Here is a 27430-nt window from a genome sequence, read left to right on the forward strand (position 1 = left end):
TGGGGGCACCTGCTGCTTAGACCCATGGTGCACCCTACTCGTCCACCAGGCAGGTCTCCTCCACAGGAAGGGAATCCATGCACCAACCCTGTATGCATACAGAGCTTGCAGGCGCTGGTCAGACACACCAGCCAGCTGGTCCCAGACCCCTCGACTCCTTTCTTTGGTGTTCCTCATGGCCGAGTCCCACTGTGTGCATGTTGTGCTCTGCTGCCCCAGTCATCCGATGTCTTCCCGCCCTGGCATGGGCGTCCAGTAGTGTTAGTGGTGCTTCATTAAGGGTTTTTTCCTTGGCTCGACTGTACAGGCACCATTTGGACATGGTGTTGTATAATTGGAGAATGGTTGCTTTAAGGAGTTGTAAAAAGAATGTCTTTAGTGATTTGCACGTATTTAATTGGAGGAAAAGTGTTCGCACTTTGAGAGACCCTTCTGCCGAAACGCATCAGTGTGTTTACTTTGGAAAATAAAATTACCTGGAGTACCCGCTATCTTTTTGGTCATTTGAAAATATTATATATCTAGTTGGCAGAGGTAGGTACCACTGTCCAAATAGGGACCCTTGCTTCTAGTCAGGGTAAGGAGGAAACACTCTTCTGATAACCCCTGCTCACCCCCTTGGTAGCTTGGCACGAGCAGTCCGGCTTATTGAAGGCAATGTGCAAAGTATTTGTACCAACACTCACAATAACACAGTGAAAACACCACAAACTGACTCCACAACAGTTTAGAAAAATAAAGGTATTTAATCTAAACTACACAAGACTAAAACGACAAAAATCCAACATACACAGTTCAAGAATATGGTTTCCAATGAGTTCTTAAGGTTGCATTAAAATAATCCACAGTTGCGTCACGTTTTAGCTAACAGTATCTTTAGATGCAACAAAAGTTCCAAGTAAAAGCTGTAGTGTTGAAAAGCAAGCGATGCGTCACTCCTGAGACCCTGGGGAGGCGATGCCACAACCCCGCTGGACGTAGCGGGCGTATTGTGCTGACTCCGGTATGTATGGTGAGGGATGCGATAACCTTGCGTGGATTCCGGTGCACAGGTTTAGGTGGAAGCGGCTCGCAAAGGGTAGGATGCGACAATCTTTGGGGCGGCGACGATCTCCGTTGCGGCCACTAGGCACGGCTTAGCAGCGATCTTCTCCTCTCGCGGCCCCTCGATGCGATGGCTCTGCGACGACTCTCGCAGCGACGTGATGCGGTCCGCAAGCAAGCGGTGCGACGATCTCACCCAGTGACGACAGGCTCTGCGACGATACTCGCAGCGATGGTAATCTTCATGCACTGGGCTGGTGCGTCCCGCAAGCGAAGGATGCGACGACTCTGGCAGCGGCAACAGGCGCAGCAACGATTTCGGCCTTCGCTGTGCCGGGAATTTCCTCGCACTGACTGGGATGCGCTCCTCAAGCGAGCGATGCGTTAAAACTTGCAAAAAGTCTTTCAAATATTGGTTTCCAGCTTCCCAACACAGGTACAACTTCCAGAGGCACCACAACTGGCCCAAGCACTCTATGAAGGACAGAACTCTCTCAGCAGAGGTCAGGGAAGCTGGGCGTGAAGTCATTTTGTTCCTGGGACTTCTTAACAGGGAGCCAGCTCTTCTTCATGCCCTTGGATGTTCCTTCAAGCAAGGGGACACAGCACAAAGCAAATTCCTTCCCCTCTCTTTGGCAGCAAAGCAACTGCAGGTCAGTCCAACAAAGCAACAGCAGGACAGTCTTCCTTCTTCCGTCTTCTAACTTTCTCCTTGGCAGAGGTTCCTTCTTTATTCCAGGATGATCTAATTTTCTGTAGTCTGGTGCCCTGTACTTATACCCCTAAAACTCTTTTTTCCCTATGTGCAGGAGGGCTCTGAGCCCGGTCTGAACCAGTTCTGGGTGTTCCTTGAGCACTTTGTTTTCCTGGCCTTTTCTTTCAGAGAGAGGGGCAGGGTCGTCAGCTGTCCAGCAGGAGGTGAAGCCAGCATTGTGGAAGGCAGGCACAGCCCTATTAAGGCCCAGGTGCTACCCCCTCCCGCCACTCTAGATGCAGATGGAGCTATTCAGCCCAGGGATGGCCCACTCAGCCTCGGGAGCCACCCAGCCCCTGTCACTCACAAACCAGAAGGCAATTCACAAACAGGCCAAGGCACACAGAAAGGTCAGACAAGAGAACAGCCACTTTCTAAAAGTGTTGTTCTCAAACCCAGGACTTAAAAACTACCTTTCCTAAAAGATGTGTTATTAAATTCAGAGTTCAGGGATACCAGACTTTTATGTCCTACCTTGCTCCTATGGGAAGATATGCTGGTAGCCACTGAAGCCAGCATTCGCCAAGATAGCCTATGGGCAAGGTAGCCTTACAATAGTGAAAAACGAAAATTGCTGTCATTCACTACCAGAGCATGCCACCTGCACTAGTACATGCTCTACCTTTCACATACACTGCACCTTGCCCAAGGGGGCACCTTGGGCCTTCCATAGGGGTGACAATGTGTACGTACAGAAAGGGAAGGGTTAGGCCTGGTCAGTGGGGACACTGACCAGGTGGACATGGCAGTTCACAGATTGCACACAGGCACTGCAGTGGCAGGCCTGAGACACCATTTTAGTGCTACTCGTGTGGGTGGCACAATCAGTGCTGCAGGCCCACTTGTAGCATGTGTATCACCAGCCCTGGCACACTCAGTGCACTTTACTAGGGTATTCTTGGTGATACAAATATGCCAATCATGGATAACCAATTACAATAACAATTTACACAGGGAGCACTTGCACTTTGACACTGATCAGCAGTGGCAAAGTGCCCAAAGCATCTAAACCAGAAAAAATGAAATCCAGCACAGCGTCAAAAATACAGGAGGCAGAGGCAAAAAGACAGGGGTAACCATGCCAAAGATGCCAGGTCTAACACCTTCAAAATTTACTTTTCCCTTTGGGTGAATCTTAGCATGTACTGTGGAGCCAGACCAAGTCCCTCATTTAGAACGGGCCCAAAAAAGCTGATGGTAATAAAAGGTACACTATTAAGGTAATTTTCATAAAAGTTACTGGCTGCCTTTTTCTGCTTGCATGGAGATGTGGAAATGCCAAGGCCACCGTCTAAATTAAATGGTTGCCGGTGACGGCAATAGTGCTACAGACATTTCTCTCATAGGTATGTTCTAACTTGGGACGTAAGTGTGAATGAGCCTAACTTGCACTCATATAATAGTGCTGTAGACTTTTAGTAGATGGCCACTTGGGTTGCATATAGGGGTCTGTGGATTCAAGTATGCAAAAGTACAACCACAGATTTACATATTACACTTCAGTTTAAAATTGCATCATGGTGTTATGCATACAGGTGACATGAAAATTATTAATCGGGAATAATGTTTTAGATCATTATCCAAAGCCCTTGGCATCCTATACCAAGTAACAACAATGGTTGACATGCCAGGGTCTCTGAGAGCCCAATATTGCAGGGTCACTGTCAGTTGCATGCTAGGTGAGCCCAAACCTTAACACCCTTTCAGGGTCATTTTAGGTACATTTTCTTCCTAGGAACTGCCTCGATTTATCCAGTACACCTGTTTGTATCTGTATTTGTTTTGCTGTTTTTGACAATGCAGAGAAAAACAATGCTTGGTATCCATATCATATTAATATTTGTTGAGCTAATGAACACAGTTTGCTTGTTCTTGCCATGCTGTAGGTCTCTCTGGCAGTTACATCATCACCATGCGAAGTTCCCGTAGCAGTACTTCCTTCCAAGGTGGGGGAGATGGGATTGATCTCAGCCTCACAGGCTCCCAGCTGTCGGTGTCCAGACGGCCCAGCAGCGCCTCGCCAGCGAAACCCATCGCCCGCTCTGTCTCGGTCATCACTGACAATAAAGCCAAGAGGAACACCCTGGTGAGTGAAGTCTAAGACTGCTGTGGCTGAGTCCCACCTACCAGATGCCTAGATATGTAGAACTGTGATTTGTCTGTTTCTCAACAGAGATGTCTGTTGCTGGCCACTGTTTCATATTCTTGAAAATCCACAGTCCACATTAGATAAAAATCTAAGTTGTAGAAAGATGATAATCAGTCTTTGAAATGGAAAGCACAGCAACTTCATGATCTCAGAGTGAATAGTGAATTGCTCTGCAATAATCATTGTTAAGATGATGACTTCTGATTCCATTCAATTTTTTAATATTGCCCATCAAAGTCTCAGGGTCTTATTTATATTTACATTTGTTTTTATTCTTGGAACAAGAAGCGCGGACAATATATATGTCATGCAAAATCAACTCGGGCATACATCAACTACGAGCCTCATTGGCAACTTTTCATTTAACAAGTCCCCACAACCCCACGGCCTCCTCCGGGAGCTCAAACAGACTCTATGTCTAATAAAAGTAGATCATTGTGGCTGATCCCATGAAGGAGCCCCAAAAGGATCACTCCGGTAGTGCACTCAGGTGTACGAATTTTTTATACCTGGGACAGGTGAGCTCTGTGAACTCCTGTGAGAGGAGCTTTTAAGGAGCGGCTGCTAAATCTCTTGGTATGAGTCCCCATGTTGTGTCAATGTCAGTGAAAGCTTCTCCATCCCCTGTGCGGGTGCCATATTTGGTGTAGCCAGTTCTGCTGAGACTGCATTCTATCTGCCCCCCAGAGAGCCAGTATGGATTGATGTGCTGCCCCCAATACCAAAGCTATGTGTTGTTCCTGTCTGGATTTGAGTGGGAATGTAAGCGGATTGGCAAGACCCAGCACTATGTAGAAGGGGAACCTGGGTAACTGAGTGTCAAAATGTGTGTCGATTTCCGATAATATCTCATCCCAGAACTGCTTCAGTTTAGGGCATTCTCATAGTATGTGTACCAGCATCTTCCACTAGTCACAACTTCTACAGCACCTGTCGCTACATTCTGGGTTCCCTCTATGTAAACATACCGGAGTTAAGTACCAAAAAGTGACGATTTTTGTCACTGTCTCCATACTTAAGGCATTAGAGGCTGTGTGTTGCACCTGGTAGTAGTTGTCCTGCTATTCGCCTGGGGATAGTTTTCTATCTGTATTCAGCCCCCACTGGAGTTGTGCAGGGGATTTCGGCTCAAGCTCTCCATCCCTAAGCACCCCATAAACTTCAGTGATTAGACACCATCTGTGTCAGTATTCAAAAGCCACCTCTCAAATATTGTCAGCGGTCGTTGTGCCGCATCTCTCACTGCCGGCTGCATCTAGGTGTACTGGTGTCTCTCTCCCTCTGGTATTGAAAATTCAGCACGCAGAGTATCAAACAGAATGGGGCCCTCCTAATCAAACAAATGTCCCGCAAACCGTTTTCCCGGCTGCTGCCAGACCCCAAACGTAGTATCACCAAGCCTTGGGTAAAGATTCTGTTCCCCACCTCTGAAGTGGGGTGGGAGGGAAGCGATGTAAAACCCCTTCGAGTTGCAACCGTGTCCCAGACCAACAAGGTGGGCTTTGTGGCCAAAGAGATATACATGTTCACTAGGCTGTGTGTTACGGGTCAGAAATGGGACTTTCCCCAATGCCGTTCCTTCCAGTGCCCTGTCCATGAATAACCATTCCTTCTCTGACTCGGGGCGAGACCATTTGACCAATGTCAAATCAGGGTCTTATTTAGAGTTTTGTGGATGGAATACTCCCTCACAATCAAGGAGGATATCCCATCTGCTGTATTACAAGTGCAGTATTACTTATAGCATTATTGATACAGCAGAAGGGATACTCGTCCCTTTTTAATGGGGTACGGCCCTAAGTGATGTAATAAAGCCCCGTTCTGAAGTGCAACTGTCTACAGTTTATGCTTTATTATGCAAAATCACTGCAGGGTGCTCTGGTGCCCCTTTCTCTCTGTGTACATGAGGGGCCAGATTCTATTATTTTACCATTTTAAGTATAATTGTATTAATTCCTTAAAAGTATAAAGTGTCACTAAATCAATCTTCTCCGTAATGGTAGGACAGTCCTGAAAAGCAACCATTGGCCAAGGTTAATGGAAATATAAAATGCTGGATGCACTGGACAACCATCATGATATTCTCTCTCAACCACAGATCCTGTCGCCATCACCAAAGCCTTACAGATACCTGATTTGTCCTCATGGGTAATTGGATCATTCTCCCTATGTTGGCCGATCAGATGCTAGCATGCAATGTTGCATAAACCTTTCTAGAAAAGTCACTGTTTGCTCAATGTGTTTTGCCGATTCTTGAGTAGGTTGGTTGGGAAGGGGTTCTCCTACTCTCTCTCTCTCTTCCTGACTCTTGGATGTGTCACCAAGTCCTCTGGGTCCAGACTTCATACAATGTGACTATATTTCTAAACAGTCTTTTTATCCCGTACCTCCTTTTTTTTTTTTTTTTTTTTTTTTTTTAGGAGGATGCTGGTTCGGGTGGTTCTCCTGCTATCAACAACTTGCGACGATCAAACAGCACCACACAGGTGAATCACACCATGAGCAGCAGCTTCAGGTGAGTGGGTTGAAACCAAAGAAGTCATTTCTGTCCCATCCCTGAAGCTCAGATCCTCTCCCATACCCCTCACATCACCTCCCGAGTAGTCAGTGCTAAATTTGTAAAAGAATAAGTGCAGAACTGGCCCTGGAGAATGATGGTATGCCAAATACCATGGCTAAATACTCTTGATTCTACCTAATGGCTCTTTCATACACCCCAAGACACTCTGGGCCTCTCTATCTCACTTTTACATGTTGTTTTTCTCCCTGCTTCCTCAGTTTGTCACTGTTTCCCTATCTTTTTCTTCCTATTTCTTTCCCCATTTTCTTTCTTTTGGTCTGGGGTTAAGTCGAATGAGGAAAAATAAGTGCCGGCCCCCATAAATGAATGCTGGCGGGCTCCTCTTGCAGCTGGCTCAAAATAAGCACTGAGTATAGTTCATGGCATGCTAACAGAGTGAGTCTAACAAAGCTGTAAACATAATGTAAAGAGAGCACTGGGCTTCAGTACACTGTACTTTATAGGTTTTGTCGCTTACTTTAATCCAACATCTAGCCTGTACAACGATTCTGTACTCTGATTCAGGACCCGTTTTGGTGCTGCAGAGACTTGTAAGTTCATGTAAACATCTTACACTGCCTCATTATTGCAGACCATCCATGGGCCAGGGATTTAATAAGAACTAGTTACAAATACCTACACATAAAGAGACATGGTAGAGAGCATAGTAAGTGGAGTGCCAATCTGAGGTAGTTTAAGGAACCATAGGAACTTCTTAGAGATTTGGTGGTGTGCAGGGCTGGACTGACCGTAGCGGGCACCGGGCGTTTCCCCATTGGGCAGCCAGTGTGAGGGCTGGTTTTGGACCCCTGGGGGCCTTTTTTGTTACTGGAGTCAGTGCAATACAGCTGCAGTGTTTTTTTTTCTCCATGCGCACCAACCCACCCTAGCAGCTGACCCGACTCAATTGATACGGCCGGTTTGCATTTCCACTCTGGCCCTGGTGGTGTGATAAAAAGTTTAGGCATCAGCCAGCTCAGTGACCTAGGACGAAGAGGATGTTTTCAATAGCCCAGGCAGGCTACTATCTTGCCCGGAGAGCAGGTATTCAATTTTAATATTTATTTATAAGAAGGTGTGAAGCAGACTGAACCGAGGAGTGTCAGCCATTGTAAGTGAAACTGAGTGAAGTAAGACTTCACAATACAAAGTATACAGAATTACATAAAATCACTAAATAACAAACCAGAGCATTGGTGCAGGACCAACTGAAAACAGAGCAGCTCTACCAAGAGGGAAAGGCATAAAGGAGGTTGAATTTGGAGTGTTTAAGGTGAGAAGTATAGTAGAACAGCAGAGAACAAGTAGCAAGGAAAGAGCAAGAAACAGTAAGGAACATGTAGTTGAATAGGAAGGAGGAGGAAGGAGAGTAAAGTCACAATATGGTGAGAAATGGAATGATAGATAAGAAAGGGGAGAAAGGGAGTAGAAGAGAGAGAACAGGAAAGATTCTTAGGGAATGAGCTATGCTGCTACCTAGACTGAAAATCAGGTATGCTGCTATTTAGTTTGGAGAGCGCTGCAGTTTTTAATAGATAAACCGTTAATTGACCAATCTAGGTTCCGTAAGAAATATAAATGTACAGGTCAGGTTTATAATAATTTATAATAGTGAACCCTCTGAAGGTCTACACGCTTCCTTCCAAACGGGGACCGTAATACATCCATGATCACTTGAGGTACCAAACCCGAACTAGGGAGAACCATCAACGCCTCCCTCCGATCACGCATCTGCCCAGATGATTTGAAACGGGCAGAAGTAAAACCCTTCCTCAAGAAACCTCCGGCCGACCCTCCAGACCTGAAAAACTACCGGCCCATCTCTCTCCTCCCCTTCGCCGCCAAAGTCACTGAGAGAATAGTAAACACCCAGCTGACCGCCTTCATAGAAGAGAACTCCATCCTGGATGCCTCCCAGTCCGGATTCCACAGCAACCACAGCTGCGAAACCGCCCTCCTCGTCGCTACAGACGAGATCCGCATGCTACTGTATCAAGGACACATCGCGGCTCTCATCCTTTTAGACCTCTCCGCAGCATTCGACACCTTATCACACTGCACGCTCGCAGCCAACGTGGGAATTCAAGGAGCTGCCCTCGACTGGATCTAATACTTCCTCTCCGACAGAACCTAGAGGGTCCAAATCTCTCCCTTCAAACCCACGGAAATCAACTGCGGAGTACCCAAGGAATGATCACTCAGCCCCACGCTCTTCAATGTCTACATGGCCCCCCTGGCCGCCATCGTCAGACAGCAGGGGCTAAACATTGTATCCTACGCCGACGACACTCGGCTCATCCTCACCCTCACAAAGAACTCCGAAGACGCCAGACTAAGCTTCCAGGAAGGAATGAAGAACGTGGAAGCCTGGATGAAGGACAGCTGCCTGAAGCTTCAGTCCGAGAAAACTGAGGTACTCATCCTCTGACCCTGCACCACCGCCTGGGGCAAGAACCTGATGGCCCTCCATCCTCTGAAGCCCAACCACCCCTACAGACCACGCTCAGAACCTCGGCATCATCCTGGACTTCTCCCTCTCCATGAGCCATCAGATCAACGCCGTAGCCTCCACTAGCTTTAATTGCCTCCGTATCCTCCGCAAGACCTTCAAATGGATCACCCCCGACTGCAGAAAGACAGTCTCCCACGCACTCCTCAGCAGCAGACTGGACTATGGCAACGTTCTCTACACCGGAACCAACAAAACTCTTCTTCACAAACTCCAAACCATCCAGAACACCGCAGCCAGACTCGTTCTCGGGACACCGTGCCCCGAGCACATGACCCAGCACCTACAAAGCCTCCACTGGCTCCCTGTCAAAAAGAGGGTCACCTTCAAACTCCTCATCCACGCCTACAAATCCCTCAACAACATCGGACCCAAATACCTCAACGAGAGACTATCCTTCCACGTACCCAAGAAGAACCTCCGCTCCGCCGACCTTGCCTTGGCAGAGGTCCCACGCATCCGCAGAAGCAGAACTGGCAGGTGGGCTTTCTCCTACATCGCAGCGAAGGCCTGGAACAAGCTCCCAGTGAACATCAGACGCTCCAGACTCTGCACACATTCAGGAAGGACGTCAAGACCTGGCTCTTCGACTGACCCAGAGCTGCCTTCCCCCACCCCCAGTTGAGACCATCACGGTTGAGTAGTGCGGTTTATAAACCCCTGATTGATTGATTTGATTGATGCAGTTGAAACTCTGCTTTTTTCATTCTGCTGGCAGTTTAGCCAATACACAGCATCTCGTCCAGAGATAAGACCTAAACAACTTTTAATCTGCACTTGTCCTTGGGCCCTTTTTTTTTTTTTCAAAAGTAGCATCCTTCAAGAATATGGTGGAAATTTCTCGTGGAAGCCTGTATTTGGTGTGTGTGTTTATCCCTTGTTGGTAGCACTAGGAGTTGATCTGCAACAATATTTTTACATTTATCTTTTGCATGTAGCACTGAGCCACCTGAGGATTTTCTTGCCCTCTTCGGCAGCAGCTCAAATGGAAGAAGAAAGTTGGCCAGCCTGAGCAAGGTCTCCCCAGAGAGAAAGACGACATGGAATATCCTGGTAAGAGCAATGTGTGTGCAGGAGTTCTCCTGGGTACATGCAAAGGATGTGTAGATTAGCAGACCCATTTAATGCATTTCCTGGTACTGATTTATACACAGTTGTCATAGCTGTGTCCCATTTTAGCATAGAGATCTTCTATCAAGGCAAACCAAGTGTGACAAACCAGAGCTGTTCTCTACTTTCTCCCCGAGCAATGCAATTCAAGGGCAGACTCACAACCCTTCTCTGCCCAAGTTTCAGAAGCACCTCCCTAGCCTGGCGTTTTTTTTTTTTAATCCCTCTTATAACCCAGCTGGCCGGAGGCTCTCATCCTCCATTTGAAAGGGGACACCCATAGGAACACTCTTGCCGGCCAGGCTTAGGCGGCCCTTACGGCCCAGCTCGCTAGGTGAAAAGAGGGAACTTTGTTGCACTGTCACAGTAGAGCCAGTCATGGGGATGGGTCCTTGCTGGCTAGTTGTGGGATGAAGATGCAACTGATCAGGTACATTCTGGAGGCCCTTGCTGTCCAGTTACGCGGGAGGTGGCCATTCTATCCAGTCTCTAGAGGAAGCCTTAATAGTCAGTCACAGGGAGGCAGGGCAGCCCCTGCTTGGCAAAATTTGGAAAATGGTGTCTTAAACTCGCACCATAAAATTAATTTCCTTAGCTATATCTCTATTCTCTAGCTCCTGTGAGGGAGGTTTCCAAGTGGTTTGTTAAGTGTTTCACAGGAGTCTCTATTTTGAGAGTTATTTGTATCTGGCCAGTTAGACAATCCTTTCTTTGCCCCTGAATATGAAACTATGCATCCCCCGGTATTGCTGCATCATTCGTTGAAGCAAAGCAAGGATGGGAGAGAGAGGAACATCATAACTAGGAACATGGCTGAGGTGATCAGGGACATCATGAGGAAGATGGGAAAGGGATGGACTTTGTGACAAGGAACCGTGAAGACTGGAATAGGTGAAAAACACCATTTGTGTGATGGAAAGTGTGGAGAAACATGGTGATAGTGATTACTATGATGCAGGGCACATTCATTTGAGCGGATTAGGAGGAGACCAGCAACATAGGCATGGGTGGTCAGAGAAAAGCAGTACGCTGTGGTCTTACCTCTGCCATCCTTATGCACAATGTTTAACACTATCAGTTTGATGGTGTTGGGAGTCATGTGTCTAGCTGAGCACAACAATATTAGCCCTAAACAAGCTGATTTCTTAGACAACAGTCAATGGCTAATGACATAGGACTACTTCAGGATCTCTTGGAGCATAAAGCTCTGTCAAAGCACTGATGATAAGCAGAGGAGAAACTGCAAGAGGGAGGAAGAGGAACAGAAGAAAGATAGAGGTGACAGTTCGTGTACCGCCTACTGGCCTTGCAGCTCATTGGTAAGACTAGTAATTTCCTTTTAGTATTATTTTTTTGCACACTTGCTTGCCACTCCGCCCATAATTCAGGTGTCCGTGCTCATTAGAATGGCCTGTTCTATAGATTGCATGCTATAGAAATGGCAGAATTTTCTAAAATAACAACAACATTGTGATATTCACAGGATGAGCAACCCAGAGTTTTCCCTATCCCGGCCAGTGCTCGCAGTGGCAGCAGTGTTGATTCTCCAGCAGGCTTAAGGAGGAGAGAACACACATTGTCCCTGGCTCCGAACTTCACTGCCAACAACAGGTGAGAGGGCCAGATATTGGAAAAGCATCACCTCCTGTGCTAGACACATCTTTCTTGGTTGTTGTTCTTGTTCATTATTATATAGAGGGACTGACACTTAGTTCTCCCAGGCGTTTTCACCTTATTTCGTTGTAGGGATTCCCCAAAAAGGTAATGTGTTTTATCCACCACACAGATTTATAGACAAAAGATACCCGATTTAAGCCATTCACCGTATCGTACAAGAGGCTTAAATGTGTAAACATAAATATCCCTAGGAATTTGTTAGAAATGGTTCTACTCTCTCCCACAAGTATAAATTAAGGAATTTTACTCTACTTGGTGTTTTAACCCCAGGGTCGGCCTGCCCCACGACCCCTAATTCAAACATAAGAATCATCTGCCACAGGGAATGCACTCCATGATCAACTCAAGTCAGCTGCCATTGTCTGTTTTTATATGAAGAAATGAAGAATAATGTTTTTTATTCAAAGGCATTTAAGTTTCCTTATAGGACGTTTCATATAAATGGATAATTACACCTCAACTTTATGGACTGTTGAGAACATGGTTGAATAATATGTGATTAGCTAATGTGAAAGCATTGCTTTACTTGATTGTGGAGTACTTCCCTTTGGGAGATTATTCTTAAATGTGCAAATCCCGATATGTATGAACTATCAGCCTGATTCATGAAGCAAAATTGCGAGCGCAATAGCTGCGAAAATGCTATTGCGAGCGCAATTGACAAAATCAGCATTCAAGAAGAAAATAGGGAAATCGCAAAAAGGTTTGCAGAATCCCGGCAGTAGACCATTAGCGAATCGGAATTTGCGAGAAACCACGGATTCTGCGAATAAAATAGCGAAATCTCAATACAATCGCAATCGGTAATCATGAAAAATCGCATATAGCGAAAAAACCCAAAATCGCTGTTTGCGAGGCGCAATTTAAGGACAACCCAAAGCAGGTGGTAGCCATCAAAGCCATTGTAAAAAATTTTTTTTAAATCCGTTGCCCAATCAGTAACAGGTGCAGGCCTGACCAAACACACTTAAGGAGAAGCAGCATCAGCATAAGGAGTCTCACAATGCCAGGACTCTACATGGTGGTCAGGCGGCGAAGGCTACAGCGAGCAGCACGGAGGAGACGCAGAATCCAGGAGAGGATATTCCGCCAGCGGGTCACCCTGCTGGGCCAAACCAGAGAGCAAATATACGCAAAGTTCCGCCTGAATGGGCCAATGATCGTCAAGCTAATTCAGGACCTTGACCCCCTGATGCAGCACCCAACAAGGCGGACCAATGCCGTGCCCACACATGTCCAGGTATTGTGTAGCCTGCACCTTCTGGCCTCTGGGAGCTTCCAGGGGTTAGTTGCGGCTGCTGGGGGGATATCCCAGCCCACCATGTCCCGCTGCCTAAGGAGTTTCCTAGACGCAATGCTGACCCAGCTACACCACCACATCAAATTTCCCACCAGCCAACAGGATTTGGATGAGACCAAGCATCAATTCTACAATGTTGCGCATTTCCCACATGTGATAGGATGCATTGACTGTACCCACATCCACATCTGCCCACCAGCTGCAACGTAGTACATGTACCGCAATCGCAAGTCCTACCACTCCTTCAACATCCAGATGGTGTGCAATGCTAAGACATACATCACGGACATAGTGGCACAGTACCCGGGGAGTACACATGACTCCTTCATATTCCGGCACTGCGGCCTCCACACACGACTGGCCAGGGGAGACTTTGGTGAAGGACACCTACTTGGTAAGTATACTTGGCCCACAATGTTACACTGCGATGAAGTAGCTGCGCTGCACAGGCACTCACCCTCTGCTCCTCTCATTCAGGTGACAGTGGCTACGCCCTCCGTGAATACCTCCTCACCCCATACCTCAACCCTGCTACACCACAGCAACAGCACTACAATGTAGCACACATACGCACACGGAATTACATTGAGAGGACATTTGGGCTACTGAAGAGCAGATTCCGCATACTGCACAAGACTGGTGGGGCCATGTACTACAGTCCTAATGTGTGCTGCCGCATTGTGGCTGTGTGTGCAATACTACACAACATTGCTACCAAGCGCCGGATACCTGTAGAGATCTCTGGCAGTGAGTCGGAAGGGGACGACCGGCCACCTGCACATGTGCGTCATGCACGCGGGGAGAACCCAGCTGAAGGACACAGACGCCGCAACCACATCACAATGAACAGTTTCTAGTGCACCCACTCCCCTCACCCAAAAAATCACACTTGCATGCCAATGGAAATAATGACAGGAGGCCCATGTATGATGCTAGAATAAATATTATTGTTGAAGGCACAATAATAATGTAATTTTGCTATTCTTTACATGCAAGCAGTATTGTGCCATACTGCTCCAAACAATACACAGGACATGCTTCTATCATCAGCATGTCCCTGCCAATGTACAGTAAAGTCAAGTGCGCCTCCGGCGCGCGGCACCCAATCGCCTCTCTGGCTCTTGCTCTGGGACGGCACGTGACCCTGCAGTGGGCCTGGTGCTGCAGCGTAGCACACCAACCTGTGAGGCAGACAGGCTGCTGACACTGGAGGTGCCCTCACTGGTGTCGTCCCCCACCAACATTGGCTGGCCCAGTAGGATGTAGTGCCATTATGGCACTGGTGACCTGCTCCAAGACTCGTGCCACATCCTCGCAGCATTGCATCATCTGCTGCTGCATAGCCAGGGAGTGACGTGAGAGCTGGCATTCCCAATGACATAGTTTGAGCGCGTGTAGGCTGATAGCCGCGTAAGTAGCTGGCGGTGGCGGCGGCGGGCGGTGTTGCGCTGTGAGATGAGGGCCGCAGTGTTAGCCTCCATGGCAGTTGTCATGCGCTCTATCCTGTCGACACATTTGCGACATTGCGGCCAATGTTGTGGAGCTGGAGTTGGATTGCCCCTTGCCGTCGTGCCTGCAATTGATGGATGCGCAGCATCCGACGCTCTATGCTGAGGCCTGGCACGCGCACAGCCATCCCCCTCCTGCCACTGCGTGCTGTGCTCTGCTGGCGATCCCTGCCATGCCTGCTGTGCTGGCTGGCCACAGTGGGTGTGCGCACTGTCACCGCACTAGCAGCACCAGATGTAGAGGGTCCCGCTGGTGGTGGTGTTGCGGTTGTCAATGGTGCAGCGCCTGATGGTGCTGGCGCAGATGGTGGTGCCCTGGCTGCGGGGATAGGTGCAGCGCCTGATGGTGCTGGCGCAGATGGTGGTTCCCTGGCAGCAGGGATAGGTGCAGCGCCTGATGGTGCTGGCGCAGATGGTGGTGCCCTGGCTGCGGGGATAGGTGCAGCGCCTGATGGTGCAGGATGTGTGGCTGTTGGTACCTCCTCTGCGTCCTCTGGTGCCTCGTGTATGAGCAGCCTGTCGCTGTCGCTGCTGTTGTTGTCAGCGCCACCTGTGAGGGGAAGTGGACGTAGATTAATTGCATGTATCTGTCACATGTGCAGTTGCTATATGCATGCTGGCTGACATTCCCTGACTGGCTGTGGCATTGCGTACTTTGGGACATGTCTGGCTGAATTGGGGTTTTTGTACATTGTGGGCAGACTACATGTCCCACAATGCTTTTGGGCATGACCTAATGTGCATGGATTGCATGACTTGGGATGATTATGGGAGGCTATAGGGTCATGGCCATTGTTAGGGGACAGGGTCGCAGTCGCATGCCACTTACCTTGGCTGTCTTGGGTGGGTCGGGATGAGTCCAGATTGATGACCCCTATGCACGCCTCTCGCTCAAGTGTGTCCAAGGGGGTGTTGGGAGGGACTGTAGGATCTCCACCTCCAGTAGCCAGGGTCTCGCCCAGCCTCTCTGCCACAGTCTCCTTGGTCGTACCACCTCTTTTTCAGCTCCTCGAGCGACCTGTGTGTCACGCTCACAGCGTTGACTTTTGCAGCAATCCCCAGCCAGAGTCGGCGTTTCTCCGCCTCAGGCAGCCTCCTGGAGTCCTTTCCAAATAGTTTCGGGTGGTTTTCAACCACTCCGTCTATCAGGTGCTCCAACTCCTGCTCAGAAAATTTGAGCTTCCGCTTGCGCCCGGTGTCACTGGGTCCTGGTGCTGCATCCTCTGCCATTGCTGCAGTCACAAAAGTGAAGGATTAGGAAGTTTGGAGGTGTCCTGGAAGGAGCTCTGTGAGATGCAGCCTCGAGATCAGCCTCACTGTTCTGAATGGGGGTGGGAACTGCCTGCTTCCTGGTTGTGATGTCATCACTGTGCTTGAAATGCGACTTCCCGTTTTTGCGATCTCGCTAATTGCGATCGCAATTCCTACACAGATTTTGATGGAAAAAGCGATTTTTCTGCGATTTTTAAAAATCGCTATCGCTTTTTGCGGCCGCGTGCGAATCGCTTTATTTTCTCGCTGATTTTGATGAATGCCGGTCTCCGAATTCTAAATTGCGATTCGCTGTCAATCGCAATTTAAAATTCGCAGAATTCGGTTTTCATGAATCAGGCTGTTAGTTCCTAATTCCTGCCTGCCTCTTCCGCGTTATTTAGAGTTTCCATCTCAGACTCAAGGCTCAAACTGAAGTTGAATAAGTATGTTCACTGGGAAATTTCCTCTTGTTTGGCTTGCTGTGTGTGCATACTTTTGATGAAGAATGCATCTTTTCGTGTTTAGATTACAATTTGATTGTTTTCTATGTTTTCGCATACAGTATTATTAAGGCTGTCTTTTGCAAACTGGATGAAAGAGAAATGGAAGTAAATAGGCATTAATACTCTTCAAGGAAATAACGCTATTGTTTTTGACTACAAGGTGTGCCCGGAAATTCTTTCCCTCCCTCCAAGTATGGACAGAGTGCTCTGTTGCCGTGTCGCTTGTTTTAAGTAACATGAAGCAGCGAGCGGTCAGGGAGCTATTCAGAATACCGATAGCTAGCATGTGTTACCATGACGTAAAACCTGAAGATGTTCCTCTCAAACTATGGAGCCATAAAAGATGAATTAGGCTGAGGCTGGGGGGTATTTCTCAGGACTGCTCTCCACCTCGCAGCGGAGTAGGCATCTCCTGCATGTTCCTTGCTTGCAGGATACTGCTCAGGTATGCTTTGGACCTGTATTCTATCAAGATGTGGGATGCTGATGCTCTGTGTGTCGGCTCACTACCTGCTTGAGTTGTTGGATGCTCAATTGTAGTGACCTATTTTCAGTACGGACTCTGGCACTGGTAGCGGGTGCGTGATTGTAGTACTAGTGGCCCCATGGGTAGGACTCCAAGCGTTAGGCAAGTGAAAACTAAAGAGGACCAAGGGTCATTATCTACACAGTAATGTCCTCTCTGACAGTTAACAGCGCAGCTAGCATGTTGTTGTGGGGTCTTGAGGAATACCCCGAGACCCCACGAGAATATTGTATCTACTCTATTCACCCACTTGCAGAGTGAGGGAGCATATGTCAAGCCTTCCATCATGTGTGACACCCTCTCCACTGGTATATACTGGTCGGAGCTGCTTGGGGAGGAAACAGGAAGCAGAATTTTCCTCTCCCTTGAGTACATTCCCTGTCACTGCTGAGTAACAGCTGTACCACTAAACGCACAAGTATATGTTAGCTGTCGTGCAAAGGCTGCCACCAGGATTGTGTGTGCCTTCGCCTCCCCTGGAGGGTGTCACAAGGGGTCTTTCCTCTTTTTCCCCTGGAGTTGCTGTCACTGAATTACATCTCCTACTGTTGTGCACTAATCCTCAATCTAGTGCTTGTGTTTGAAAAGGTATCCTGTTTACATAAAAGTTTTGGGTGTTGATCATAGGTATGGTTACAAGCTAGAAGTCACAATGACGGATGCCATTTTCAGATTGTTTTTGGGCTCTGTTTTGCCATCGGGCTAAGTAACTTTTTCACCAATTAGGAGGAAGGTGAAAAAAGTGTGTGAGAACAAAGAAGAAAAAGGAAAAAGAAAAAAACTTTTTTTCTTTAAAAGAACCCTCACTCACCACTAGTTGGTGACATGCTTTATCATTGGGTTCCCACTGGGGAGACCGAATGTCCTCCCAGTGTGCTACAACGCCTGTGTTACAGCAGAGCTGTTTTTTTTGTTTTCGTGATAGTGTAGTGAAGTAGTGCAGTGTCAGTGTTTAAAAATATTGTAGTTAAAAGATGACCGACTATGCCCTATACTGCCTTTTAATAGAGGGCTAGGCGGCATCAAATAAAAGAAAAGAAGTGTAGCGGGCACTTATAGGTTCATAAATTTGAAACCTTGTGTCCTAAAAGTATGCGCCAGCTACGTGAGATCGAGAACCTGATCATTAAGGAGAAGCCCATATAGTATGCCGGTCCCTCTGCCGATTTAAAGTGGTGTAGACTTGCCGAGTTTCTTAGATTGGTCCTACGAGGTTCAAAACTATTCTGGCTCATCAATCCACATACACGAAACCCCGATTGTTTCACGTTGGGTGGCTTAAATCCATTTAAAAAAGAAGATTCTGGTCCTGAAGAGAACTCTCATACCAAGGAGAGTTCAAAACGCGTAGACCATTTTCTAGCCATAAGAATGTCACATTTAAGCCTAAATTAAGCACAAATGACAAAAACTTTTGTTATTGAATATTCTATGGCTTTGTTCCAAAGAGAAAATGCAAAAATTCAAAACTTTATTTTGTATTGTATATAGCAAGTGACAATTCAGAATGGTGTGTATGATTGTGGGAGTTGTGTGACTACGTCTTTGAGTGTTTGTAAGTTGAGTGAAAGATTGACAATTTGAATGAGAAATTTGTATATGTGTATGTTTTTATATGATATTTATGTTGTAATTGTTAAAATGTAAATGAATGGTAACAAATTTGAAAAATGTCCTTTGGTGTAAAATAAGAAAAATTAAAAAGCGATTAACTCTGACAGAACTAGCAGTCGTTAGCCCATTTTGTTGAAGTCTTCCACGTGGTGGCATTGAGTGTGTTTGAATAAAAAATACAGTATTGGCGTCTTGTTAGTTTAAATATAGGTCAGTGGCCTGGCCTTACTGTTGGGGGCCTGAACCCAGTGTTACTAGATAAGTATGTTCAGGCATTAAAGCAATGAGAAAGTCACCCTAAGCATCAGACTGTTGAAGGGGCTGCTATAGAGGTAGGGAAATCATTTACATTAAAAGAGACGAGGTTGAGACAGGAAGAGCTATTGGTCTATCTGATGTATTATTCAGGAGAGGGTACCCCTGAACCCATTTAGCCACTTCTGGGCTTGTAACCAGAGATATCTTGTCCTGCTAATTTTACTCTCTGTACAGTATTGAAAATCTTTAATTGTGTTTGCAGCCCACTTATTGTTGCATGCATTATTCAGCCTATCATTGTCTTGTGGGTGGGAAATAAGTTTTATTTACTTTGCTTCTTTATGTAAAATGGACCACACTACGTGATGGTTGCAAGAGCACTGTTTGGAGCCATGATGAGAAATACTACTTCTACCATGATGTGTACAAATCCATACAGAAAAGTCATTAAGGCACTGTAGCACATTGGAGTCTCAGCGAACCCGCTGAGTGAGTCCACTGTGCCAAGGGAGCCACTCACACTTGAGGTATGGTATGGCACTCCTTGCCAAAGCACTCCCTCTCCCCTTTTTGGGGAAGGACCCAGTATGTAGGCCTTGGAGCTTCGGAGACCCCTCTGAGAGAGTCCACTGCATAAAGGGTGCCTCTCGCAATAGTGATAGGGAAGGGATACCACTTCCCCTAGGATTGCAGCTTACTGGACTTTGGACGTTGCCTTGACTCGTCTACCGGTTTGTGTCTCCGTCACCCTTCCCCTCCTCTCCCTATGCTGTGTCTCTCACCCTTCCCTCCTCTTTCCCGCCTTCATTATCTGTCTACTTCCTCTACTCCAACCCTCGTCCCCTGAATCTCTCACCTTCCTTCTTTTCCCCTTACGTATTTGTGCTTATTGTTTATCTCGACCTTACAAGTAACTATGTTGCCATGCTCTAAGAACTGTGTAATCTTTGTAACGATGTAACCTGTTACTATGATCCGATGCTCATGTAAAGCGCTCTGATACTTTCGGGTCTAGCCAGCGCTATATAAAACTTAAAAAAAATAAATAAAAAAAAAGTGAGACTCTTGCAGACCAGAAGATCAGATCCCTGCAAGGCCAACTTAAACTTTCATCCTTTTAATGTATATTAAATGAACAACATTGATCAGGATAATGCTAACATGTAATTTCTCTAATTTATAGGGTTACCAAATTGCAAATTAAAGTTGTTATTACATAAAGACTGAAAGGGCTTACGAACAGTTGGATTATAGTAATGTCCACAGTTTTGGTCTGGGACAGTTGAGCAGGATTCTGCATTCTGTGGCAGTCAAATGGTCTAAGAGTTTTTTGTGGGCTAAGTTACCTATGGCCTGATGAGAATTCTGCAGAGCAGTGCTACGAATTAATCTTATCTAATTTTGTGCATCTTTACTTCTTCAGGAGCAACAAGGGTGCAGTGGGGAACTGCGTCACCACCATGCTGCACAACAACTACTCCACAAGTGAAAAAGCCCTGACACCGAAGAGCTCCAACCAAAAAGCCACATCTCTAAAGTATGTACTAAAAGGATGGGGGAAGGAAGGGCATCTTACAGTTGTTCTCCATCTACTTGTGATCTAACACAGATGTGCAAGGTATAGCCTTAGACTATGTTGAATTTCCATACCCAGGAAATGACACCCCTGAATAATGCCTTAGGCTTTTTGTTGTGTACGTGCCTGAAAGAGTGTTGGTCAGGTGTTTCTCAAATGTTCAAAGTTGCCATATGTTTACATCCAAGAAAATATCTGGTAAGATAGCCCTGGTAAAACACTGATTGGTATGAGCTGTGTGCAACTTGAAGGTCTGGAATCCCAAACCGGTCAGGGACCCAGCTTTTCCACCTAATTGGAGGAAGTTAGGACCTTTGAGTAATGATACACTTTATTCAAATGTCAGGGCAATTCAGTTTGCAGTGTATGCTGTATAAATGAGCAATATTATCTCAACGTGGATCAACTATGTGAGCCAATGTGTTGATTAAAGGCTGAACCCATGGAAATACCCAGCTCTTCACGCCAAATACATGTGTTCTGGCTCACGACCCACTCTACCCTCCACACCTCAGGTTTCTATGAGGAAGTTTTAACCAGCAATACTAGGAAATCAGTACAACAAATAAATGGTACTTTGGGTCCATGTATTCAATGTTTTCAGGAATTCCATATGTCTAAGGTGTTCAAGAAATGCACGTAACTGTCTGTAAGTGCCTGCTGTCTGTAATTGACCATAGAAAATGTCAAATGGGACATGCACGTAGATGGATTGAAAAACATTCTTTTTTACACAGCAATATCATCAAGGCAACCACACACGAAGAAAATGAGAGCAGTAGCTTGAAAAGGTCTCAGAAGAACTTCTCCAGCCACAACAATGTGAGTCGGAACAACGGCAGTAGCATCAGTGGCAGTGTCACTGGTGGAGTAGGAGGACATCCCAAGAGGACAGAAGTGTCAGAGGAGGAGGCAGAACAGTGAGTCTAGTACCCAATACCCACCTTCCTTGTACACCTCTCCATTCTTCTCCAACACTGCTTTTGAACTCTCCATTCTTCTCCAACACTGCTTTTGAATTTTCTCTAAGTCCTGGTGTGGGCTTATCTTCCCACTGCTTCTTTTGACCTGGATGGTTACCTTCCTCCCTTTTATGTTTGTCTCTCCTTGTATCTTAATTTTTTCAGTTGTATTTTTTCCTCTGACTTTGCACCTCAAGTCTCCCTTGTTTCCCCCACTGAAAATCCTTTTCTTAAAGTGCGGACAAAACATGTGTTTGAGGCATATGAGCCGCAGATCGTACACTTTTGCAATAGATCTCCACCTGGTGTTGGGCTCGGATGATTGCAGGTTGTTGTCTTCTTGGAAGAAGTCTTTGTATTCACGAGATAGGTGACTCCTCCCTTGGACAATACTGCACATGGTCATCGACTCCATCCTCAGATTGTTTTTTTCCGCCACTGGGTTTGGATGAAAGTTTTCCGCTCCTGTTAGAAAAGACTTTTTCAGCAACTTCAAAGCGTGAAATTTTATACAAACATTTTCGACATCGAATAGACTTTTCGACATCACCAGCTACATTTCGGTGCGTCGACGCGGGCCGTTGGGCCTATCGGCGCCGTACGGCCTACGCCTCATGAACATAACTCCATTCAAGAGATGCCCGGTATGTTGAGCAAAATTCCCTCCTAGCGACCATCACGAGGTCTGCAACCTCTGTCTATCGCCGGAGCACGACGAGTCGACCTGCACAGCTTGTGCATCCTTCCGATCGAAGAAGACCATTCGGGATCAGAGGGCCCGTTGACAAAAGATGAGGAGATCAGCGCCAGCACCAGAGGCCATCTTAGAGGAGGAGATCGTCGAAGAGGATGTCTCTGAGGACGAGGATCCACTCGAAGACATCTCCGAGGACGAGGCTCCACTCGTCGCCGAGGAAGACTCGCCTGATCTCCAGATCATATCGGGGGCAGAGGACTCGGACGACTCGATTCCATCTCGGCAACCCGTGAGCACTCTTGCCCCTGCACAACATACACTACCAAGACAAAGGCAATGGTCAGCACTCCCCCCATGGGGCCCAGTCGAGACCAAAATATCCCCTCAGCCTTTGGGCTCGGCTCCGAGGAAAAAGACTAAACCTTCCGTTGCCTCGGCACAGACGAAACCACATGTGCCAATTCCACCTCCTCCATTGGCACCGAAGCACATACATCCTTTGACACCGAAGGACTCTTCGACACCGAAGCCAAAACGCTCTTCGGTGCCCAAAGACAAAGATCTTTCGGCACCCAAACCAAAAGATGCACCGGTGCCGAAGATGAAGACCGTACCGGGTCCGAAAGCTTCGACTCCGAAAAATTTCGGTTCCAAAAATAAAGATGGAAAGCCAGAGTCCGGCGCCGCAGAGCCAACGAGACCTGTCTCCACTCCAAAATCTTCAACCTCTGTACCAAAGACTCCAAGCCCTGATACAGAGACACCTAAACCCTCTAACAAGCCTACCAAGCCGAAACCACCTTCGGCACCGAAAAAATTTGCCACAGGACCCGATAACACCTCCTACAGCACAAAACACAAAACAACTCCTATCGGGACCGAAAAAATCGACGCGAAGAAGATTGTAGAGGAGGAAGAATTGTTTAGACCAGATCCTAAACAAAGAAAAGTCCATATCAATACAAAAACTGGACATGTGGAAGCAATTCCTTACAAGAAGAGACCAGCAGACACACCACTTCTACCTGTGGTTCCTGCCAAAAAGAAGAATTGTGCAACTTCTCCAATGCACCCTTCCTCTCCTTCACATTCTTCCTCTCCTATCCCTCCTTATATTGAACCTACTGTTTCTCCTGTTCAATCTCCTGCATCATCACACCACATTGACGAGGAGTATGATGTAGGTGGGGGGAATGACGTACCAGAGCCACATGCATACCCTTTAGATGAAGATGTCAATCCAGAATATCCTAAGGATGACGATATATATAGTTTCCCACCACACAATGTGCCCGACATTCCTGATCCTCAGTACTACCCAACAAAACCTTCCCCTCCAGAAGATAGTATTGGGTTTAATCATCTATGAAATCGAGCTGCCCTTTACCACGTGGTCTCAATGCACTCTGATGCCATTGATGAGGATTTTTTACTGGATACATTTGAGCAGTCACGAAGGTCAACGCAAATACTACCCATGATCAAAGGAGTCATTAAACATGCTCCGGAAATATTTAAAGACCCGGTACGATGTAGGGTATTAAATCCAAGAATAGAAAAGAAGTATAGACCAGCACCATCTGATCCAGTCTATATTAAGGGACATCTGCCACTAGACTCTTTAGTAGTGTCTAATGCACGGAAAAGAGCCAATGCCCAGACTTCTGGTGACACGCCCCCGCCTGACAAAGAATCTAAAGTTATTGATGCGTCAGGGTAACGGATTGCTGCGCAGGGAACAAACATATGGCGCATAGCAAATACGCAAGCCCTACTCTCACGTTATGGCAGGGCTCACTACGACCAATTAGGAAAACTAATGGAGCACCTCCCAGATCAATACAAAGATCAGGCAGCAGAGCTCATACAAGAAGGCAAATTAATATCCAATGCCTCAATTAAATGTGCACTAGATGTAGCTGACACAGCATCCAGAGCAATCAATACTAGTGTTATACTCAGACGACATGCGTGGTTACGCATTTCAGGTTTTAAAACAGAGGTACAGACTACCATCTTGAACCAGCCCTTCAATCAAAAACAATTGTTTTGGCCGGAAGTAGACCACACACTAGAAAAGATGAAAAAAGACATGGACACAGCTAAGTCTATGGGTGCATTACAATCCACACAGACTAGAAGTTCTTTTCGCCGCTCCTTTTATAGAGGAGGCTCTAAGCAAACCGGCACAGATACAACATCCTCTTTTAAAACGCACACACAGACCTCCTCTAACAAAGGCTACTTTAGAGGAGGATAAAGAGGAAATAATAACAAGGGAAGAGGTAGAGGTAATAACAACAACCGCTCCTCTTCCACTCCCAAACAGTGACTTCCCTCTGCTTCCCCTACAGCATTCCACTCCTGTGGGGGACAGATTATCACAGTTCCTACCTGTCTGGAATTCCATCACAACAGGCAGGTGGGTAAGACAGATTATCCAACATGGCTACTGCCTAGAACTCACAGCAACCCCCCAAACATACCACCAGGCAGCGTCCAATGTCCACAGAACATATGACTCTGCTTCAACAGGAAGTTCTAGCACTTCTACAAAAGGATGCTATTCAAGTAGTTCCTTTAGAGGAATGGGGAACAGGAGTTTACTCCCCGTACTTCCTAATTCCCAAGAAGGACGGGACACTAAGACCAATTCTCGACCTCAGGCCCCTCAACCATTACATACAATCAGATCATTGTCACATGATCACTCTACAACAAGTACTCCCACTACTACAACAGGGGGATTTTCTTTCAACACTAGACCTATAGGACGCCTACTTTCATGTTCCTATACATCCTGCTCACAGGAAGTATCTAAGGTTTGTCATACAAAGACAGCACTATCAGTTCAAAGTCCTTCCATTCGGGGTCACAACAGCACAACGAGTGTTCACAAAGTGCTTAGCAGTAGTAGCAGCAAATCTCAGAAGACAACAGATACATGTCTTCCCATACCTCGACGATTGGCTCATAAAAGCGAAGTCGTTCAACCAGTGTGTCCAACACAGAAAGCAAACAATTGAAACATTGCACGACTTAGGGTTTACAATAAACTACACCAAGTCGCACCTAGAGCCTTCGCACGTTCATCAGTATTTAGGAGCTACCATAGACACATCTACAGCTCTAGCGTATCCCAGTCCAGCCAGGTTACAAAGCATTCAGACCTTAGTCTCCATTTTTCAACACCAACAGTCTCTCCAAGCCAGAGTGTTCATGAGACTGATAGGCATGATGGCGTCGTGCATCTTCATAGTTCCACATGCAAGACTGCAAATGCGCCCATTACAAGAAGGTCTAGCACAGCAGTGGAATCAGGCTCAAGGTCAGCTCACAGACCTGGTGTTGGTAGACAGCCGTACATATCACTCTCTGCAATGGTGGAACACCAAAAACTTGAGAAAGGGACGGCCGTTCCTAGAACCTGTTCCACAGATAGTGCTCACGACAGACGCATCCCTCACAGGATGGGGACCCCATCTCTTGCATTATACCACACCAGGCCAATGGAACAACCAACAAAAACAGTTCCATATCAACCATCTAGAGCTGCTAGCAATTTTCCTAGCACTCAAAACGTTTCAAGTACAAGTACAAAACAAAGCTGTCTTAATCCGGACGGACAATATGACAGCCATGTATTATATACAAAAACAGGGGGGGCACACTCTCTGCAACTGTCCCAGCACAATCAGATAGCAGATCTGTTGAGTCGACAGTCACAACAGATTCACGAATGGGAGATACATCCACAAGTTCTTCAACCATTCTTCCAAAGGTGGGGGCATCCACAGATAGATCTGTTTGCCACCCATGAAAATGCAAAATGCCCAACCTTCGCCGCCAGGTTTCCACACCCACGGTTGGAGGGGAATGCGATATGGATGAACTGGTCAGGCACATTTGCGTACGCTTTTCCGCCTCTCCCACTCATTCCACTGTAGTGCGCAAACTCAGACAACAGTCTTTGAAACTAATTCTAGTAGCTCCCACATGGGCACGTCAGCCGTGGTTCACCACACTACTAGATCTCTCACTGGTTCCACATAAAAAATTACGGCTCACGCCCTCCTTGTTAACACAGAACCATGGAGAAATAAGACACCCAGAACCAAGCCAACTGAATTTGGCGATCTGGCTCCTGAAGTCTTAGAGTTTGGTTACTTAAACCTGCCACCAGACTATATGAACATAATTTTTTTTTTTTTTTTTAATTTTTTGAAAACCTTTATTGCACAATTAAATCAAACAAATACGGGCCTACAACCATCCGGCCGGCCTCGGCAGCATTTGAGTCACAGTAGCAAGCTATTGGGCGACCCGGCAGCATATTAACGCAAAGCATGATTAAACTGAGTTACACTGGAAATATTTGCGCCACCGGGAAGTAGGAGAAGTGAAGGTTTAATTTTAAAGTTTTTTGTATGTCCAAAAAATAGAAACAAAGAAGGATCAGAGGCAAAATAGACCATCTAGGACATAAGTGGGCAAGTTTCAGCATCGGCATTAAGCAAACAGTATCAGCTAAGCAATCGGCCGCAGATGAATAGGACAGGAGAAATAATGAGCACACATTACAACATACGGCAGCCACTACCCACAGCACAGCGATCCACCCAATGACCCAGAGAAAAAGGAAGAGAAAAGAGTAGAAGAAGAAGAAGAAAAAATAAGGCCCATAGGAACTAAAACGAACAAAAGAAGACCCACCCCCACCCGCCCCACCCAACACGCATGCAGAGGCTACGGCCTACCCCCCCCCCCCTAGCAGTGTGTCTGTCGCCCAAAAAGAGTACCCGAAATACAGAAGAAGAGGAAAGAAGGAAAAGAAATCACAGAAGGCCAGAGGAGGGCCAGTTAAAATGAGCAAACAATCAACGTATTCACCCTCGGCCACCCCTCCCCGGATCCCGACCCGACACCGTAACAACGTTCACCTCCCCAGCTGTCCAGTTTAACCATCAACAATGTCAGCATCAGTTCGCAATAGAGAAAGTGAAGACAGCCTCAGCCTTGTCCCTGTCGATCCAGCCAGTCAATGAGGTCCAGTCGAGCAGCGGCCATCTTAGACGGGAATCGCAGATGTAAGGACCATAACCGAGTCAAAAACCCTTCACAGAGGTTTGCCCAACGTAAAGCCAAACAGTCAGAAGCTACCCAGTAAAGGTGGAAACACAGCAGCAGTACCTGAAAGTCGACCGACCAGGACCATAGCAGCAGTCCCATGATAGAGCAAGGGGACCCACCGGGGGGCCATGAGGTAGGCACAAAGCAAGGCGTCCAAAAAGAAATCTCCAGCCGATGGACAGGATCTAGTGCCTCACATCTCAGCACATCCTGAATGGGTAGCACGGCAGCCATCGCGTCCTGAGTCTCCCGTCCCTGCACATACGTCAGGAGAGACTGGCAACCACCGTCGAGCACAG

General features: G+C 46.8%; 1 protein-coding gene across 4 annotated transcripts in view; it reads left to right on the forward strand.

Moving 5' to 3' along the window:
- Nucleotides 1-27430, forward strand: part of CEP131 (centrosomal protein 131) — a 448463-nt gene that overhangs the window by 61543 nt on the left and 359490 nt on the right. For 3 of the 4 annotated variants that reach the window (XM_086931022.1, XM_086931025.1, XM_086931023.1), the window contains 6 exons: nt 3685-3884; nt 6368-6462; nt 9955-10069; nt 11610-11737; nt 20190-20303; nt 21080-21262. In XM_086931022.1, coding sequence (XP_086787148.1) covers nt 3711-3884; nt 6368-6462; nt 9955-10069; nt 11610-11737; nt 20190-20303; nt 21080-21262 — 809 coding nt within the window. In that variant the 5' untranslated portion in view covers nt 3685-3710. The remainder of the gene's footprint in view (nt 1-3684; nt 3885-6367; nt 6463-9954; nt 10070-11609; nt 11738-20189; nt 20304-21079; nt 21263-27430) is intronic. The other variant, XM_086931024.1, reaches the window with a different exon arrangement.

The sequence above is a fragment of the Lissotriton vulgaris genome, chromosome 7 (genome assembly GCF_964263255.1).
Source record: "Lissotriton vulgaris chromosome 7, aLisVul1.2, whole genome shotgun sequence".
Taxonomy (NCBI): domain Eukaryota; kingdom Metazoa; phylum Chordata; class Amphibia; order Caudata; family Salamandridae; genus Lissotriton; species Lissotriton vulgaris.